At 41.4% G+C, this 19,274-nt stretch overlaps 2 protein-coding genes across 7 annotated transcripts in view; one reads left to right on the forward strand and one right to left on the reverse strand.

The window, feature by feature from the left end:
• RNF212 (ring finger protein 212) overlaps window positions 1-19,274 on the forward strand; it is a 37,484-nt gene that overhangs the window by 16,471 nt on the left and 1,739 nt on the right. The window contains exons 3-10 of one of the 6 annotated variants that reach the window (XM_077925698.1): window positions 4,201-4,427; window positions 12,705-12,766; window positions 13,519-13,593; window positions 15,166-15,222; window positions 16,176-16,243; window positions 16,620-16,689; window positions 17,416-17,479; window positions 18,354-18,426. In XM_077925698.1, coding sequence (XP_077781824.1) covers window positions 4,361-4,427; window positions 12,705-12,766; window positions 13,519-13,593; window positions 15,166-15,222; window positions 16,176-16,243; window positions 16,620-16,689; window positions 17,416-17,479; window positions 18,354-18,426 — 536 coding nt within the window. In that variant the 5' untranslated portion in view covers window positions 4,201-4,360. Of the gene's footprint in view, window positions 1-4,200; window positions 4,428-10,926; window positions 11,372-12,704; window positions 12,767-13,518; window positions 13,594-15,165; window positions 15,223-16,175; window positions 16,244-16,619; window positions 16,690-17,415; window positions 17,480-18,353; window positions 18,427-19,274 lie in introns of those variants that run through there. The other 5 variants (XM_028724253.2, XM_028724254.2, XM_028724250.2 and 2 more) reach the window with 5 other exon arrangements.
• On the reverse strand, window positions 6,694-10,206 carry NANP (N-acetylneuraminic acid phosphatase). The gene is made up of 2 exons (XM_028724262.2): window positions 9,881-10,206; window positions 6,694-7,759 (listed from the first exon to the last, which is right to left on the reverse strand). The coding sequence occupies exons 1-2, from the start codon at window positions 9,968-9,970 to the stop codon at window positions 7,037-7,039; spliced, it is 813 nt and encodes a 270-aa protein (XP_028580095.2). The 5' UTR covers window positions 9,971-10,206; the 3' UTR covers window positions 6,694-7,036.

The raw sequence follows: 19,274 nt of genomic DNA on the forward strand, positions 1-19,274 counted from the left end.
TGAACTTACACAACCACTCCCTGCATGGAATGAGCATAGGGACAAGATGGTACCTCACAGCACCTGAAAAGACAGTTCTTGTGGAATGCAACCATCTTCTGAAAACAGCTTGGATCAGAACCACCACATTCCTATCCTGTTGGAAGTGAAACAGCAGAGATCATTCCATGTGCAACTTAATTCTGTTTGTGTGTATAAGTCAACTAGCCAAGAGGGGGATGAGTGGAGGTGTTCTTAGCCAACCAGGCAGAGTGGTATGATCTTTGCTGAAGTAGCACATGCCCTGACTGGCTATATAGTTTTGAAAGAGTTTTCCTCTGCATGTTTGGTTGAATGTCTCCCTGCTATGTATGAGACCTGAAGTAAGAAAGACAAAATTACTCTGTTTCTGTTCAGTTTTGCTCAGTAAAGTGTTATCAGGATGTTTCTCTCTTGACTCCACATGCATTATTTTAGTGACTTTGCTGACATTTCTAGCTTAGCCAAAAGGATTAATGGTATTAAAAGTTGCTGAGAAGCCTGAAGAAATTGACAGGACACACTCTCCTTATCTGCTTCCTGACTAAAGTTTTTCAGCCAGCAGAACCAAGGTGGTTCCTGGTCCCAAATCTGGCCAAAGTTAGTGTCCAGTTTATCAGTTCCCTTCAAGACAATCTGGACCTGACCCATTACAACCCACCCTACCACATTGCATGTGAAGAGAATATTTGAACTTAGCTTGGTTAAATAAATCTAGTTACAGCTTTTTCACTGAAGGTCTTATAGTGGCCTTTTTCAAGGGCCTTGGTGGAACCATCTTTTCTTTCAGGCATACATTAACCCAGCAAGCAAAACAAGGTTCTAGAGCTTCTTGCAATAACTTTATCCACATCTTCGGGCCACAAAAACAAATTCAGCCAAGCAACTGTGGTAGCATGAGGTTCCCATGGGACAATTCTGCGACAACTGTGGACTCCAGGATAGAAGGGATGCAAATGGTTTTGTCTGTCATGTGCTTTGCAAATAGGTCCCACAGCGACCAACTAATCACACATGTTTCTGGAAATCCATAAGCAGAACATGACAGTGATGCACAATCTCTACTGTTTGGCACTTGTACTGGGTCCCCAGAAGTATATCTGAATGTAGAATATTCCTCTTCAGTCCTAACTCCATTTGGCTGCTTTAGATATGGGCCTGATAAATCCCACAAAAGAGAAAGGCTCGTCACTACTACCACCAAAGAACAAGAAGCCTGCAGAAGTCTGTATACGCCACCTGCTGTATATTATCTCCATTGCAATAAAAATCACGATTAATGAAGCTCTGCATCTAAAATCTGCATGCATCCGCCTCCGGTAAAAAATTAAGTTACCTGAACATTTGGGAATTACTGAAGCATGTTACAGTAGCGGGTATGCTGAATCCCAAAAGGATATTTTATCCTTTTGGATATTTTATAGTTGATATATCCCAGAGCAGAAAAAATATTAAAAGGCAGTCTTCCAATTAAGTGTGAAGGTTGCATCTTTACACACACTTTTCCTGGAACAAGTCCCATTGAGCACAGTGAGCAAACATGCATTTTACTTGTTTAGTAAATTTCAATACCATCCTTCACCTGAGGATTACAGAAAAGTTTACATAGGATTGCAGTGAATCGTGTCCAATAACATTATGCCTTATCACATAGGTCTGGTTTTTAGCCACCCCTACCCCACTCCATGCAGGGACGCGGGTGGCGCTGTGGGTAAAAGCCTCAGCGCCTAGGGCTTGTCGATCGAAAGGTCGGCGGTTCGAATCCCCGCGGCGGGGTGCGCTCCTGCTGCTCGGTCCCAGCGCCTGCCAACCTAGCAGTTCGAAAGCACCCCCGGGTACAAGTAGATAAATAGGGACCGCTTACCAGCGGGAAGGTAAACGGCGTTCTGTGTGCTGCGCTGGCTCGCCAGATGCAGCTTTGTCACGCTGGCCACGTGACCCGGAAGTGTCTCCGGACAGCGCTGGCCCCCGGCCTCTTGAGTGAGATGGGCGCACAACCCCAGAGTCTGTCAAGACTGGCCCGTACGGGCAGGGGTACCTTTACCTTTACCTTTTTACCCCACTCCATATCCAATTCTTTCCAATCCTTGGAAAGTCCAAAACAGCCAAAATCAGAAAAAAACACAATTAAAGGGGGAAAGGTTTGGGGCAACACTGAGATGGGGTGGACATCATAATTAAACTATGTTAAGTAAGCCTGAGTATGCTGAAGGCTTAAGAACACTTAAGAACACAAATATCTTATGAGATGAAATCAGGGACCAGAATACTATACAAGGATTCAAGTTAGGTGGTCTACTGGAAATTTGCCAGCAGTCCACTAGTTCAAAACATTTGAAGGGAACCATGAAAGAAAGAGCAAGGTGTACTGTGTTGTTAGTATCAATGGAATGAGAAATATATTTCATAACCTAAGCAAATCTGGAGCCTGCCATGGATATTTTACCGCCTGTGGCAAAGAAACAAAATGTTCTTCCATTTATACAGAAGCCCAGTAGACTGGCAGTTCAATCTTACTTCAACACCCACAACAGGAAAGCACCCTTTAATGCACCTGAAGGAAGGATATTAATTTAGGGAGTGCAGATGGGCTACATGATACACACAACTCTGCCCCTGAATACCTCTCTGCCACTCTCTGCCCCCTACCAGCAGCTGCTATGCCAGGTGGCTGCCACACACTACCTAATGGCAGGACCTGGTAAGTGTATGCTACATGGAAAGCTGAAATTGATTCACAGCCAAAAGACAATCTGACATGCTGGGGTTTTGGTGGTGGCAGAGAATCATTCAGAGAAAGTTTGGTTTGACAGAGAGTGCAGTATTTAATTAAGTTTCACTTGGACATGACTAAGTTAGGTCCCTTAATTTCAGTGGGTCTAACTTGAGTAAAACTCAGTTGAATACCACCCAGATTTTTTTTAAATAGTTCACCCTAATTTTAAATGCTGGCATAAATAAAAAACTGGATACAGAATAGTTTTGCTGCTTTATTACAAACAAAAAGATTTTCGCAAGAAATGGTTAACAGAATTATTGAAAGGTTTTAAACAATGTACAAATGCATTAGAAAATGCATCTGTGACTCAGATATAGACAAATCAGATACTTTCAAAGTAACTGAGATTTAAGCTTAGAATAGAAGCAAACAGTATGGTTGTTTCATCCAGTTGCAGGCAGGAAAGAAGCTCGTCACTTCTGTTGTTGATGCATTTTCATACTGAAAGCAAAAAAGAGAATATTCAGGACCCTTCTCAGTAAAATGCCCGCAAAAAGACAGTGAAAAACATCAACAGTTTGAAAAACAAAAGCTTGCAACATGTTTGTGGCAATCGCTCCAAATCCCAAACCCTGGCAAGAAAGCCTATATATATAATCATGAAAAAGAAGTCATGTTAGAGGCATAAGGGAACAATAATTAAGGTACCATAATAGTTAATTTAGAAAGGATGAGAAGTTAAATACTAGAACTTTTTGGGGGAGGGGGAGAACACTCACTCCAAATACTTTTTAAAGAGTAATGCTCATGCAAAGTAAAAGTTTAAATAAACAGACAGACAGACATCCTAGTGATGTGTTCTGTATTATCAGAGTTTTGAATGGGTATCCTTTCTGGACTTTCCATGCCATGGGTTATGATGCACATACAGGCAACCTCAAATACTCACAAGTGATTTCATATGCACAGAGGGGCATCGGCATCACCCTTGTGTGCCTCTCCTGTGCCTTCCACATACCAAGCCTATGGGTTGTGTACACATGCAGCTGCACATGCAAGCCCTGCTGTCATCTACCACCACCTAAAATGGGAATAAAAGGAACATGACAATTAAGGACACACAACTGACTAGGTGCCCATGTATGATGCTGTATGCAGTTCATAGTGGGGTTAGATACATGCATGCAGCCCCGATACCTTGCCATGTGTATAGATGCACCATAATGGAATGTGGAATAGATTTAAATTTGTTGATGGTGGGGTGGAAGAGTGCTTGCCTTTTTCATGTCATTTAAATTTTGAACGCTCAGCTACTGATTGCATTGAAAGGTGATAAGCTGCACGCAGGATTCTGCAGGAAAGAAGCACAACTCGGCAGCGACACAGTGAGAATTGCAGTATCCAATAATGGAACAGCTTCAGGTTCTTCTAAACCTGATTGGATCCTTTCTTTTCCTTATTAGAAGAGGGAACCAGAACAGAACCATGGGAACCCTCAACTGCGGTTGTCAACCAAAGTCACAGTCTCCACCTACAGCAGGAGTGGGGCAACTCTGGCCCTTCAGATCTTGTTGGACTCCACCTCCCATCAGCCCCAACCAGCATGGCAAATGAACAGGGATAATGGGAACCATGGTCAAGCAACACCTGAAGGCCTACGGTTTCCTACCCCTCACCTACAGAATGGCAGGTATGATTGCATCTTCCTTGAACCTGTCCTGTCTGCAACCTCCTAGAACCATTGTGGTTGCAAAGCAGTATACAAATACAGTGGTACCTTGGGTTAAGTACTTAATTCATTCCAGAGGTCCGTTCTTAACCTGAAACTGTTCTTAACCTGAAGACCACTTTAGCTAATGGAGCCTCCTGCTGCCGCTGCGCTGCCGGAGCCCGATTTCTGTTCTTATCCTGAAGCAAAGTTCTTAACCTGAAGCACTATTTCTGGGTTAGTGGAGTCTATAACCTGAAGCGTATGTACCCTGAAGCGTATGTAACCCGAGGTACCACTGTACTGTAAAAACAAATCTATCAGATACGTTGTGGCACGATCATCAGCACGCTCACTAAGAATTAAAGCACAGTGTTCAATTGAGCTGACGCAGTATGGGTAGGACTAATGGGTTATTCAGTATGGTTAGGATCAGGAATCCCCCCCCCCCAGCTGGAACTCATTGGGACTCTAGTTCCGGCACCTCTCAGGTGGGTGCTATTGCCATTCTAAGAAAACAAGGCAGGTGTTCATCCAGCACCTCTTTTTCTAAAAAATAGCATTGCTTAGGATTAATGGGTTATTGGTGACATGAGGAAGAGTGGAATATCTAGCAATTATTCTGAGAAATTTCTGTCTCCCATTGCTTCCTGCAGTCTTGGTACCTCAGGGCAACTAGATTACTTGACAGTAATCTATCCTGGCAGTCACTTGTAAATCAGATTTGAATGAAGGCTGATGTCATTCTTTTTCTAGGCTAGGGAACCTGTGGTCCTCCAGATGTTCTTGAAGTGCAGTTCCCCACAACCTTGCCCATCAGCCATGTTGCCTGGAGCTACTAGTCCAACAAAGTTGGGCGGCCCCAGATTTTCCACCTCCTTTTCTCAAAAGAAAGAACAGCACGGTCCTTGAAGGATTCTGTGGAATAAATTATTTGTCGATAAGCCCATGCCCTCATCAAGAAACAGTCTGAGGGAAGCAAATCTAAATATCACTCATCCATGGTGATACAAAAGATGTAACAATAAACTAAATAATTGTCTGTCTTGAAGTAGCTTCCCAGCTGTTGACTCTTGAGGGAAGCCACTTCACCCTGCCAAAGAATTTGGTTGGATCTGACTTCAATCCAGAGAACCCTCAGCAGGTGTGCTGCTGTACCCATATGCAAGTAATCCACACATTTGTGGAATATGGAGAGCCATATGGATATTCCTCATGGTTTATGCCATTGCAAGATGTGTGTTCTCTTCCCTTTACCCCACCTGAAATCCTTTCCCCATGGCTTTACCCACTTCTGTGCTGCATTCCCTGGATTTAAACAGTATAATGCACCATTTGACTGCCATCACTAGGTTTGTATCCTTTAGCTCTTCTTGGACAAAGCTAATGAAACACATTTCTTATAGCTGAAAAACATATGGCCTTGCCTTGCTTTATACTCCATATGTATGGAAGCTTGCTAAGTCACCTGGAATCATCTATCCCAGCTTTAGTCCCTTACTCTTTATGCTTGTGGCCCTCAAGATAGTTGTTGTTGTTTAGTCGTTTAGTCGTGTCCGACTCTTTGTGACCCCATGGACCAGAGCACACCAGGCACTCCTGTCTTCCACTGCCTCCCGCAGTTTGGTCAGACTCATGTTTGTAGCTTCGAGAACGCTCAAGATAGTATTGCATTGAATTCTCATCATCTCTGACCTGATAGCCATGCTGGCTAGGACTGGTGGGAATTGGAGTCCAAAATGTGAAGGGCCCACATTCCCCTGTCCCACTTTACATTATTTTCTGAAGCATAGGATAGTCCCAAAGCAATCAATGCTACAACACACTATTATAACTAAGCAGAAGTATGTGTAAGTGAAGTAATACTATACTCTACCCCTGCCTTACCCATGCGTCCTAGTACTCCCTTCCTCTGAGGCCACCCTGTGCTTCTTTTAGACTGCAAGCCCCTTGTGGCAGTGAGCTGCCGCACCTATGTTCTTTGTAAAGCAGCACTGACATAGATGCCACACAAAATTGTCATCGTAAGGTGGAATAAGCTGAACTCCAGAGAGCCAGACATCTGAGGAAGTTTGAGCAAACCAAGGAAGGCACGTCCTCTTGGATTACATCACATAGGGATGTCATCACCACACAGCTTTAAAATGCTAGCGTTAGTCAGTGCAAATATATTACCTCACAAAAAGCAGATTACTTAATATGTCTGATAAATGGGTCTGCATATATACGAGGGCAGGGACCATTTCACTGACGATGTTGAGACCATTTTATTTGAGAACAATCACTGCAAAACACAGTAAAAATGAACGAGAGAACCCAGAATTACAAGAATATATAAGAGGACAAAGCTGGATTGTCCAAATGGGGTTTTGAACAATTAGGATTTAATTCCACAATCATAAAACAGATCTTTATACTGCCTTCTACAATCCTGGATGTAACAGAGATGCTTTTCATTCTGATTGTGTTACATGCAAATACTCCTACTGTAACAATGTAGAAATCAAGTGTACATTGTAGCCAATGTAGGTATTTTACTTAGTAGCAATCTGATTCAAGATTCACGCGTAAAAATGCCCTTTAAAATGCACCTAGCAGGTTAAAGTCCTAGGTTCCTCAGCGGAACTATCGCACACGTTACAAATACCAGCCAACTGGTTAATTTCTAAGTTAGCATCTCCTTTGTTCTGTAGAAGTCCTGGAAGATCAAGAACAGAAGAAATAATATAGTGAGGGACTGGGGAAGTGTCTTTTGGAGGCGTGACAGTTTTATTTATCCAAACTGTTGCTTTAAAACCTGCATTCAGGCCTCCTTGAATGTCTGTATCTAAAGAGTCACCAACCATCACGCAATCCTCAGGCTGAACCCCTAGAAGTTCACAACAGTGATGAAATATAGATGATGCCGGTTTCTCTTCTTTTTGCTCTCCCCCCACAACAATGGCATCAAAGTATGGCTGGCAAGCACAGGCTTCAATCTTTTCTCTTTGTGTCTGAGTGTCTCCATTCGTCAGCAGAAGCAAACGGACATATTTTCTAAGGTTGCTGAGCATCCCCCGTGTCTCTTCTGCCAAGGTCAGATGTTGCAGGCGGGTAGTTTTCCAGAGGAAATAACATTCTGTAGCTAGATTGCGGTTGGCTGTTCCTCCCTTTGTTTCTTGTATAGCTTCTTCCCAGTGCTGAATCCTTAAGTCAGTGATACACATCTTAGAAGGATCGTGGCACTCTTTGAGGAGTTTGGCTTGGACTTTATCACAAATCAGGCGAGCTTCTTTTTCATCACAATGATGCTCTGATTGCAAGACATTTATCACCTATGAAGTGAAAGTTAAAACAGAACAGGATCAGTTTGATGAAGATTCCACTGGTTTGCTCTGTACTGGACAACAGCTTATTTCTAAAAGATGTTCCACCAGAATGTGCAACAGCATGGATCCAATAACCTGCCACATGGAACGCAATACCTCAAGGACCGTCTCCATAATTACTGACCCAGACCCTGCAATCATCATCTGAGGGCCTTCTTCATGTGCCTCCTCCACGAGGGGTCTGGCAACATGCAGCGGCTCCCCATTTGTGGAATGATTTCCCTAGGGAGGCTTGCCAGGCACCTTCATTACATATCTTTAGGCGCCAGGCAAAAAACATTCCTCTTCTCGCAGGCCTTTGGCTAATTAAACAATCTATGGCCTTTTAAACTTGGGTGTGTTTATTTGTTTTGTTTGTTATTATGTCGGCTGTTGTTGTGCTTTTATATTGTAAACTGCCCTGTGATCCTCAGATGAAGGACAGTATAGAAATTTAATAGATAATACTAAATAATAATATGACGATGAATGCAGCAATGCCACACAGCCCATATTCATCTCATAGACACTATTTTCAAGAGCACAACTCTTTTAGTACTCATTCAGCCATTACTTTTGGATGCTTCATCCATTCCAGGGGTAATCTAAAGTGTAACACGCATCAAGAAATTCATGGATTTCAGCCATAACAACTTATACATTATTTAGAAATTGCTACAGCCCATACCTAAAGTTCTCAGTTGTCCTCTTATATTGGTTGAACTCAGCAAAGCAGCAAAAACTAAATTAAAGGATACTGCACCTGCAGTCCTCTAATCCACATCCTGAAACAGCAATGCTGTTCTATTCTACATTTACACAAGAGCTCTCCTTTTGTTACAACGTGAGTTAATTTCTGCAAGGTGGGATGTTGGAACACTAGAGCTTTCTCTATGCAAGGACACAAAGCCTTTTAACCACTACCATAATAGAGCCCATGTAAATGACATTAACCCCAGTAAGCATTTTGATTTAGAATGCCAAAATCAAATCATGGCATATTTTGTGAAATACAATTATGCTGCATATCCAAGGGGCGACACTATTTTCAAGTTCTTCATGTGAATTCCAAACTACTCTGTCTCTCACACACTGCATTTTTTTTAAGCCTTTATCGTACTGTGCATAAAGTGTCAAGGTACATTCTCTTCTTCTGGATTAATTGGCCAATGGCCAAGAACAAATAACTATCCTCTGACTACTTGCTGTTACTTATGAGTACTTAATACATTAAGGGCTGTGGCTCAGTGCTTGTGCTTTGCATGTAGAAGGTCCCAGCATCTTCAAGTCCGCCTGAAAGAGACTACCAACTGGAGAGTCATCCACCAGTCAGTGTAGCCAATATGGATTAAGCTGATAGACCAATGGTCAGATTCAGTATAAGGTAGCACCCCGGTATCCCTAAACTTGTCAGCATTCTTCACATGGCCCTCAGAAGTCAGCCGTTCAGGTACAAAGATGCCCTAAGAGAGGACATGCAAAATACCCACAGCGCTTCCTCCCCTACAAGGGGCAACAGGGCCTTTCCTTGAAAATATTCAAGAAAGAGATCCATAGTGAAACAGATGAAACATCCAACAGTAATGACTGAAAGAGCTGTAAAAGAAAATCCAATAGAATTTGTGCTCTTGGAAGTCGTGTCTGGGAGTGAATGCTGGCTGTGTGACATTGCTGCATTCACCATCACCATCACATTCTTTATTATTATCTATTAAACTTCTATACTGCCCTTCATCCGAGGATCACAGGGTGACTTACAATATAAAAACACAAAAATACAGTTCCTAACACAGGAACTAACAAAAAGAATAACGCCTCTGCCCCCCCCCCCCCCGTTTAAAAGGCCATAGATACTTTAATTAACTAAAGGCCAATATTGATTCAGCACTGGGTCCCCTTAGCCCGAGATGTCCGGGAGATGGACGTTGCAAAGTACTTTACTTCTTTAAAAACCACAAATCCACAACAGATTCAGAACAGGAGCTGTCTGGCAATAAAGCTTTATAGCTTATTATACTTGCACTTCCTTGTCTTGTGTTTTTTTTAACGGAGGAAGAACAGAAGGGAGGAGCTGGGTGCAACCGGTACCTCCTCAATGGCTCTCCTGCCTGCGGCGGCGGTGTCGATCAGCGTGTTGTCCAAGTCGAAGAAAACAGCCTTGACCCCTTGCAGCCCCATAGCAATAGCAGCAGCAGCAGCAGCAGCAGCAACCCCACTGGAGTCGCAGGTGGAGGAAACAGCCGCGTCCGCCCTGCCAGCTATGCAAACTCAGCGGACCGATTCATTTGCTTGTATCTCGCGAGAACTGGCAACTCCCGAGAAAAAGCGAGACCGCTCTGAAAGGGATGCGGGACGTGCCCGTCGGAACTCCCGTCCCTGTGGGATTCTCAGATAGACCCAGGCGTATAGACTTGTAAGTTTAGAGCAACCCACACAGCCAATTTCCGGGTCCTTCCGGGTTGCGTTTTGGGGGCGTGTTGGCATGGGATCCGTTTTGAGCTGGAAATGTAAGCCAGCCTCAAGCCCCTTAATGTGGTCCATCATAGGTTGCTTAATCTCAGCCTGACCTCCCCCCTCCTCCTGCAATATGGGCAATGGATCAAATGGATCAATGGATTATTAGCAAGGCTACTAATTTCATAGCTGTCAACGTTTTCCTTTTTTTAAGGGAAATTCCCTTATTCCGGATAGGATTCCTCGCAAGAAAAGGGAAAAGTTGACAGCTATGACTACTTTGTAAGCTTCTCTCAGCTTTCACACTGCACTCCAGGGCGATACCGGGACCAGAACTGTTGGGATCGGATTTGGACAGGCAGACTCAAAAATAAAAAAATACGACAATAATAAAATAAAATAAACGACGATTATTTTCCACACGGCGTGACCTTGTGTTAAAAGAGAAGGGGCGGGGAACTTTATTTACTCCTCCCTGTTGCTTCAGGCGCGGATGCCACATCACATTTCTCCATGGATAACACGTAGCAGCTCTCGGTTCCGTAATGGTGGGCATTGAAAAAAATGCTTTGTTCCCTCCTATCTGGACCCAGAAACGACCTATCGCAGCAGTGACAGAGCAACTCTATTATTTTTACTCCGTATCTCTGCGGCCTCTCTTCACAAACGAACGTCGTCGGCAGTGGAGGGAGGAGCCAAACCTTCCGCGTCACCGTTGCCTCTTCCCCGCCCCCTTCCTGACTCAGCGCTCCACCTGGTGTGGTGGGGGAGGGGCGCCGCGGCGCTGCTCGTTCTTGCGGGGAGGGGGCGGGGGACGAAGGCGGCTCTTCCTTTCTACCTCAGGCGAGCTGTCTCGTCCGCGAGGAGGAGGAGGAGGCGGGTCTCCTGGGCGCCTCGGGAGGGGCTGGGAAAAACTTTTTCATTTGAATGACCTAAGGGGCAGCGCAGGTGTCCTCCTGGCTATGGCTCCGTCGACGGGTTGTAGATAAAACCTGCTCGCCTCCCTTCCCTTCATGGCTGCCCTGGTGTTCTGCAATGCTTGCTTCCAGAAGCCCCAAAGAGCCGCCCAAAAGTTCTGCCTGACCAACTGCGGCCATGTTGTCTGTGAGCAGTGCCTCCGGAAAGGTAGCCTCCCTACAGCCTCCCTATTCTACAAATAGCTACTTTTGCAAGAACATACACGAATTGGCGGAGTCTTGCCTCACAGAACAGGTGTGCTGAGCCTTTGGCCCTCCAGGTGTTGCTGGACTACAGCACCCATCAGCCTCAGCAAGCGTAGCCAACAGCTAGGGATGATGGGAGTTGTAGTTCAACAAAACATGGAAGGCCCCCCCCCCCCAGCTGCTAGAGGAATATAATGTTAAGGAACCTTAAGTCATAGGTTAAAGGCAGAACCTCAGTATGAATCCAAGTCTACCTTTTAATCCTCAAGGCAGTTCATGGCACACAGGGTACTGGCAGTTATTGGCGGGGGGGGGGGGGGTGCCTTCATAAAAATTGGTCCTACAAACTCGCCCTGAAGTAGCTGCAGCAATGCAAACTATGGTATATGGCACTCTCAATCTCAGGCATCCTCACTTCTAACCTTAAAATGTCTCCGTTTTGTGTCAACAAGCTAGTCCGTTGTGTCCAATAGTATTAAGCTTTTAAGATGAGTCGGTCCTTTTAATTATTGTTCTGTATTGTTTTTAATAGTATTTTATCTCATCGTGAATCTTGTTGTATACCACCTTCAGATTTTGCATGAGGGGTTAATCTATAAATAATTTTATACTGTAAATATATCTGATAAGTGGGTAGAGTTGCATGGCCTTAACAACCTCCATCTCATCTCTGTACTCTGAGAAACATACTGTTGTTTCTTTCCTGTGGCTGAAAAGTCATGAAGATCTTGCTTAGGGGCATCAATAACCATTATTTACTTATCCCACTCAATTTTTAGCATTAGCATTAGCACATACAAAATAAATTAAAACCATTTTATTTGTAATTTATGTGCATCTGTCACATTTTAAGTGTAACACCAGCATTCTCCGTATTTTAAGTCAGGCAGACTTCAGTGGGAGTATTGCAATATCTAGACTTAAAATACAATCCTGTACATGTCTACTCAAAAGTAACTTCCAATGGTGCTTACTCCCAGCTAAATAGTTATAAACTGCAGTCTTAACATCCTGGCTTGAATCCTGAATTCTCCACTTGTGATGCAAAAGCATCCCATCTGCAGAATTCTGCTCATAGGATGTCTTGCTGGCAAGTGAGGTGACTTTCAGCAGCAAAACCAACAAGAGTCTGGTAGCACCTTAAAGACTAATATATGTTATGCCTTAATAGATTTGTTTATCTTTAAGGTGCAACAGGAGTCTCTAATGTATTTATATTTTTAATTCATCAAAGGTTACAACACACATTTGCTAATCAAAATAACATTTACTATGCATTGATCTTTATTTTATAGGTAAAAAAGATGAGTGTGTGATTTGCAGAGCTCCCTGTCGTACAATAGTCCTTTCCAAAAAGGTACAGAAAAACAGTTGCTTGCAACTACAATGTTTGAGGATTTACAAATGCTTAGTAACGTAAATATTTTTGTTGTTATTTTAAAACTTAGTTATTTTGTCCTGTTGATTCCACTGGAACATAATCTTTTAAAAAGTGTATTTTGATTTTGATCCCAGACCAACTACCTAGTTCTGTAACTATTCTGTAACTATTTTTTATTATTTATATGACTTACATACCAGTTACTGTAAATAATCTCTTAGTGGTTCACAAAAGAAACATGCAAAAAATAAAAATAAATGTACAGTGGAGTACCCAGGGTTGGTTGTAAAACCTTTGCTAGTGTAATTCCAAAGTTGTGCTGGCACTGGGACCTAGAGCCTAGATTCAGTATTAGTATCGTGGTAGCACTTTAAGGTTGCCCTTTATGTTCTGTGCTGTATGCAAGACTGAGTGTTTTTGTTTTTGATTTGCAAAGTAGCTTATTTTTGTATACAGTGGTACCTCGGGTTACAGACGCTTCAGGTTACAGACTCCGCTAACCCAGAAATAGTACCTCGGGTTAAGAACTTTGCTTCAGGATGAGAACAGAAATTGTGGCGCGGCGGCAGGCCCTATTAGCTAAAGTGGTGCCTCAGGTTAAGAACAGTTTCAGGTTAAGAAGAGACCTCCAGAACGAATTAAGTTCTTAACCCGAGGTACCACTGTATTTCAAAAACATTGATATGCTTTGAATTTTTTTTGGTCATGTGTAATATGTTTCTCTGCAGGTGAATTCAAATATCCAGTTGCTGTTTATGGAAATAGATGGATTATGCAAAACATATTCCAAAGAAATCACACAAGTGAGTTGTTTGTTATCTGTTGGAGTGATTTTTCATCAGGAATATGCTAGAGATGATTTTCACCATCAAATTGTCACCAACCCAGAAGAAGAAATTCTTTAATGGATTTGGTATTGCCAATGAATATAGAATACATCATATAGTTATTAGAAATTACTTATAATGTAATATTTTGTGCAATAAAATTGCATTTTGGTATAGAGCATAGGTGTGAGAACTTTAATTTAGCTTTAAGTGAAAAATTAGGATCTGAAGGTATCTGAAGAAGTGTGCATGCACACGAAAGCTCATACCAATAACAACTTAGTTGGTCTCTAAGGTGCTACTGGAATGAATTTTTTTAATTTTTTTCAACTACGGCAGACCAACATGGCTACCTACCTGTAAATTAACACAGTTATTCTCATCCGAATAATTTTAGAGTTTATTTCATTTCTTACATTAATGGTTGGTTGCAAAATATTAAATGTAGTTAAAATAAGAACTTGAAATTATATATAATCCAGTAATTATGAAGTGGCCTTCATAATTTGATCCAGCAATTAAAATTTCTCTGGTGTCCCCTCAAGAACAATTCAAACTAGTTTGGAACTTGACCTTTAGACATGGGTGGTATATTATCAGATATCATGAAAAAGTTTCCTAAAAGGATTTTTTAAATGGTTCTTAGGATAAAGGAGTGAACAGAAGGTTTCATACACACAAGGCACTTCCCCAAATAGGAGCAAAGGCACAGAAAAGAAAACTAGGTTTAACTGCATCCAGTATTTTGATTAAATTTACAGTTCTATGCTGTAACTTTCCTGCATAGAGACTTGTGTTGATTCATTTCCCTCCTGCATGGCGGTGTGTCTCTTTGTCTTGCTCCTCCTTGAATCTGAATCTCAAAGAAGTTCCTGACTAATTATAGCCTGCAGATGCCTTTGATTTGTATTGCAGTACAAAGGCTTCAAAGAAACAATGGCCACTGTCCTTGATAGACAGGGTTTAATTATGACAAACTTTTCTAATTAAAAAGTGACATCTATCAACTTGTTTTATCAGATGGGCAAAGCTGTGAGACAGCCAACAACTTAAACCCATAATCTCCAAAGAAATACAAACAATATTTTTTAATCAGCTCACTTTCTTCTCAGTTCTTAATGTGCTGTGCATGCACACACACAATATTCTCAGCAGACACTTGAGTGCTGTCACAAGTGGAGGCCTTGAGGCGAGCAGTTCACTGGGTGATCCATTGTGAAGTATGAGAGGTCCTGTCCTTTAGCATTTTGAACAGCCAGACCAGGCCCAATGGCAAAATGGCACGGGAACGTCATGCTGGATGCCATTGAAGAGTCATTCTGCAACAAGTTTCTTGCTTGGAAAGAACAGAATAGTGGCCTTAGAGTGAACTGGCTCTGGAAAAGTATGAAAAGTATGACTACGTGCTCCTGTTTTAAAAGAAAGGATATGATAATTAGCATTAGGTATATAATTTCTCTTGTTTTTTATTGTTCTTCATCTAGTTGTTCATCATGGCAACATACCGGTAATTGAATGACATGTAATCCTGTTTTTCTTCTTTTCTAGATTGCCCATTTCCAAGAAAAACACAGAAGACGGTTATTAGCAAACTACAAAGGAAAGGTATTGTTTTATATATATATTTATACCCCCTTTCCCCCCCTGACGGGACTCAAAACAACTTACAGATAAAAACAAGAACTACTAAAAAAATAGAAAAATAAATAATTAAAATGCAATTGAACACTGATTAAACAATATACATATATAAAATCTGTGTAAAACGTGTCCACAATTACAATAAAAACAGCACGGTCCCAGCCCTTTCATTAAAAGCAGACAGTTCTCCAAAGCCTGTTGTATCAAGATAGTCTTCACTTGCTAGCGGAAGGACAGCAAGGAGGGAGCCAGTCTAGCTTCCCTGGGGAAGGGAGTTCCAAAGTTTGGGAGCAGCCACCGAGAAGGCCCTCTCCCACATCCCCACCAAGTGTGCCTGTGAGGGTGGCGGGACTAAGAGAAGGGCCTTCCTCAAAGGTACCTTGAACTCTAGTTGATTTGAAATACTGGAGGGAGGTTAGGGGAAGTTATATTTATAGTTTTCTATTGTACTACTAAAATGCAACAGATTGACTTACACATTTGTATTATAAATATTACATTACCGTATTGGCCTGAATATAAGCTGCACTTCCCCCCCTCCAAATCATGCCTGCACGGCTTATATTCGCAACCATATGCTGCTGGCAAAGTGGCACAGCTCCCCCCTGGAAGCAGCCCAGATATTGTCTCCCCCCCCCCTCTTCAATTTTAAAGGCGAGGCTTATTTGCGGGTGCGGCTTATATTTGGGCCAGTACAGTACATGTCAAGAGGTGGGATAGGTGCAGTGGGTTCTTGTTTTAGAGAGATGATTGCCCGGTCCAGCCCTTTGTTTCATCTACTAGTCAGAATGTTATGACTATGAGCAGCAAGCCACTTACTCTCAATCTCGTTAAAGACCATCGGACATTTGCAGTGGGTTGTGGATGACAACATAAATCATGAAGGTTAAATTACTGAAATACATTATTCTATACAGATTACAAAATTGGAAGGATATCTTAAGAAAGCAACACAACAAATGCAACATAAACAGCAAGTGCAACAGTAAGCAATATTTTAATTATTAGCCTGACCACTTAATTGTTGATAGTATGGGGTAAAGCCGTTTTGTGTACTTCTTGGGAAATAATTCGTTATAGAAAATATTACATTGGATTGGATTGAACTTTGGTATGATACAACATAAATAATGTATTCTTAAATGGAAAAGAAATGTATTAAATCCCATCAACATTCAAGTACAGTCTCATGAGAGTTTTATTTTTTGTGTGCAGTTTTCAAAATCAACTGCAAAATTGCTTCATTGGGATCCAGATAATATATATATGTGTGTGATCTGATGGAATTGTTTGCTTATCATTATCATGGCAAGCTTAGTGGTTTAAAAAAATCTTTAATGGTGTTTTATTTTAACATTTAGCAGCTTTCAATCTCAAATCAGTAGGTCTTCACCAATGGAAACAGATTATGTGCCGTCTTCAGTGAGGAAAGTAAGTGCCCTTCTCTTTTCTCTGTCAAATTAGGTGTAATTAGGAATCTTCCACTCTAATTCCCAGATAGATAAAGTGATGTGTCAGCAGGGAGAGTGGCTTCAATATGAGGGGATACTCAATTTAGGCAATAGCAACGTATGGGTTTGTGCTTAGGGGTGACACTGTGGAATAGGTTTTCTCCATGTGGGTCTCTTTACATTACCTTACATATTCCAATCTTCTTTTCCTGATCCCATTTGCACTTGGATTGTGAACATTCAGGAAGGGGCTTGTCACCTTAGTAGCATTGAGAAACAAGAGTTACACTGAGACTGTGAAATGAGCTTTGTAATTGCTCTTCTTCAGGAGAGTTTAAAACCTTGCATTCCATTCTGTCTTCCGTTCTGCTGGCTAATTGTTTTGCTTAGTGCTGTTTATTCCGTTTATTGTTTTTGCAAAATTTTATTGCAATTTTTTATTTTATTTGTTTTACTTTTTGCATGATAGCTTGAGCCTCTTGGAAGGTGGTTAACAGATTATTTTAGTAAATACAGAATAGGTTAATAAAGCACTTTATTGAATTTAAGTAGTACAAGTTAATACTATCTCTCCTTGTCAAGAAACAATCAAATTACTGGCAAGCAAAAATATCCATGATACAGCAACAGTTTGTTTAAAAAACTGAAATTATTTATTTTCTATGTTTTTACATATTATACTGTCAATTTTTTTGAATACATCTAGACCGAAACAGCTGCTGGACCAACCAGGATATCATTGATAAGCCCACCTCAGAATGGGCATATGGGTAAGAAGATATCATGACCAATTTTTAAAAGCTGAGTAGGAATAGGTATAATTTAGCTTGCACCCTGATAATGGTTTTGTTCATGCACACCTACCACCACTTGGTACCCTTGAGGATGGGACAAGGTAGAAGATAGCTGAGATGAGATTTTAAACACTCAAAAATTCCTTGAGGGTTTTCAGGAATTCAGACTCAATACTTGAAGGAGCCAATTCCTTTTAGAGAATCAAGCAAAAATTTGTTCATCCAGCTCTAGAATAAATGTCTAACAACCCTACATTCTGTTCAAAGGGTAGCTTGGCTAGTCTGCCCAATACTTAGTATCTTAAGGCTGACATATATGGTATAAAGTTTACCTAAGATTCATACAGGTGAAAAGTTTTCAGACTTTTCTAATAAATATAGTGCTTTGGACTACGTAAATTTCAATTTCTAATTGTTGTGGAAGAAGCACTGTTCTCATTTTCATCATATGTAGAAGTATTTTAACAAATTTGATTCATCAGTATATAAGCGAGGTCCAGAGGAACATATAGATATTTAGGAAGATAATAAAAAAACAAATTATAGAAAAATAATATAGGAGTAGATCATGTTTGTTTGTTTTTTAATGTTATCATTGGATTTGTAACTTTATACAAAACCATGGCCCATTTGTAATGGTAAAAACATTGTTGCTGAAAGTTTGACTGTCAATCATCTTGCTGGCTTCAAACGTAATAGATAATTTCGAGTAATCCAAAGGATACATTGACATTTCACTTTTTCAAGAGGTATATTATATTTATGCGTTTCTGGATATGTGCTTTCAAAATAATGTAGTATGCCATCTAAATTCTTTCATGTTCTAATATATTCAGGAATGTATTTACAGGTAGTGTTACATGGAGAGGTTCTCAATTGTCTGGAATGACTTCTTCTCAAAACAGTTCATCAGGCTCTGTAAGGTAACTAAAACCAACTTAGCAGTAAGAGTCAACTTTTGAAACGCAAGGGGCGTGTTTTTCCACCTTGGGCTGCAACCCATACCCTTTATGCAGGACTGTGACTGTGTTGGATTGAGTGGAGGCATTCCTCTACTCAATTTTGCCAGCCAGTAGCGCAAGCCTCTCCCTTCTGCCTGCCCACAGTATCCACATCAAGAGACCCTGGTGGTTGGCCCAAAAATGGGATGTTCCAAGGGCAGGGTGGGGGCAGGGTGTCACCTGCCCAGGACCCCAAACTACTCTCAAAGTCAATCTTGGCAGGCATAGGGCCTGATATTGGCCCTGTTGCTTCACCAGCCTGAAGCTGGCCCAGGGATCAGACCCAATCTGTCCGCCACTCACTCATCTGTGAGTGGCCAGGCTGTGGGTGCATCAATAGCTGTGCAAAGCAGCGGTGAACAACTTGGATTGAAGATTTATTTATTTATTTAACACCTTTCCTCATAAGATCTCAGGGCGGTTCACATCTAGGAATTTTGTTTCTCCAAAGAAAAAAGTTATCATTCAAATTGGCCTCCGTTTTCAAATATATCCTGCTTGAAATTTTTATTTGTGAATTTTTTATTTATTGTGTTAAATATTAATAAAATGTTTACTTGGTTGAAAACAAAGTCCTAATCTTTATATCTCCATTCTTTTTTATTCTGACGGAATAAAACTTCCAAGAATACATTCACCAAATATGCGGAATGTACCTTGGTAATTTTTTTCTCTTGTGGGGTATCTCCTAACAGTACAGTGCAACCTCTGCTTACAATCATAATCCATTCCGGAGGCCCGTCGGCTGGGCGAAACCAGACACTAGTAGA

The sequence above is a fragment of the Podarcis muralis genome, chromosome 3 (assembly GCF_964188315.1).
Source record: "Podarcis muralis chromosome 3, rPodMur119.hap1.1, whole genome shotgun sequence".
Classification (NCBI taxonomy): Eukaryota; Metazoa; Chordata; class Lepidosauria; order Squamata; family Lacertidae; genus Podarcis; species Podarcis muralis.

Bases quoted from the DNA above. Each gene is read 5' to 3' on its own strand.
- NANP (XM_028724262.2), bottom strand. From the start codon at position 9,970: ATGGGGCTGCAAGGGGTCAAGGCTGTTTTCTTCGACTTGGACAACACG. The intron at 7,760-9,880 runs GTACCGGTTGCA...TTCACTTCATAG, and splicing joins GCAGGAGAGCCATTGAGGAG to GTGATAAATGTCTTGCAATC.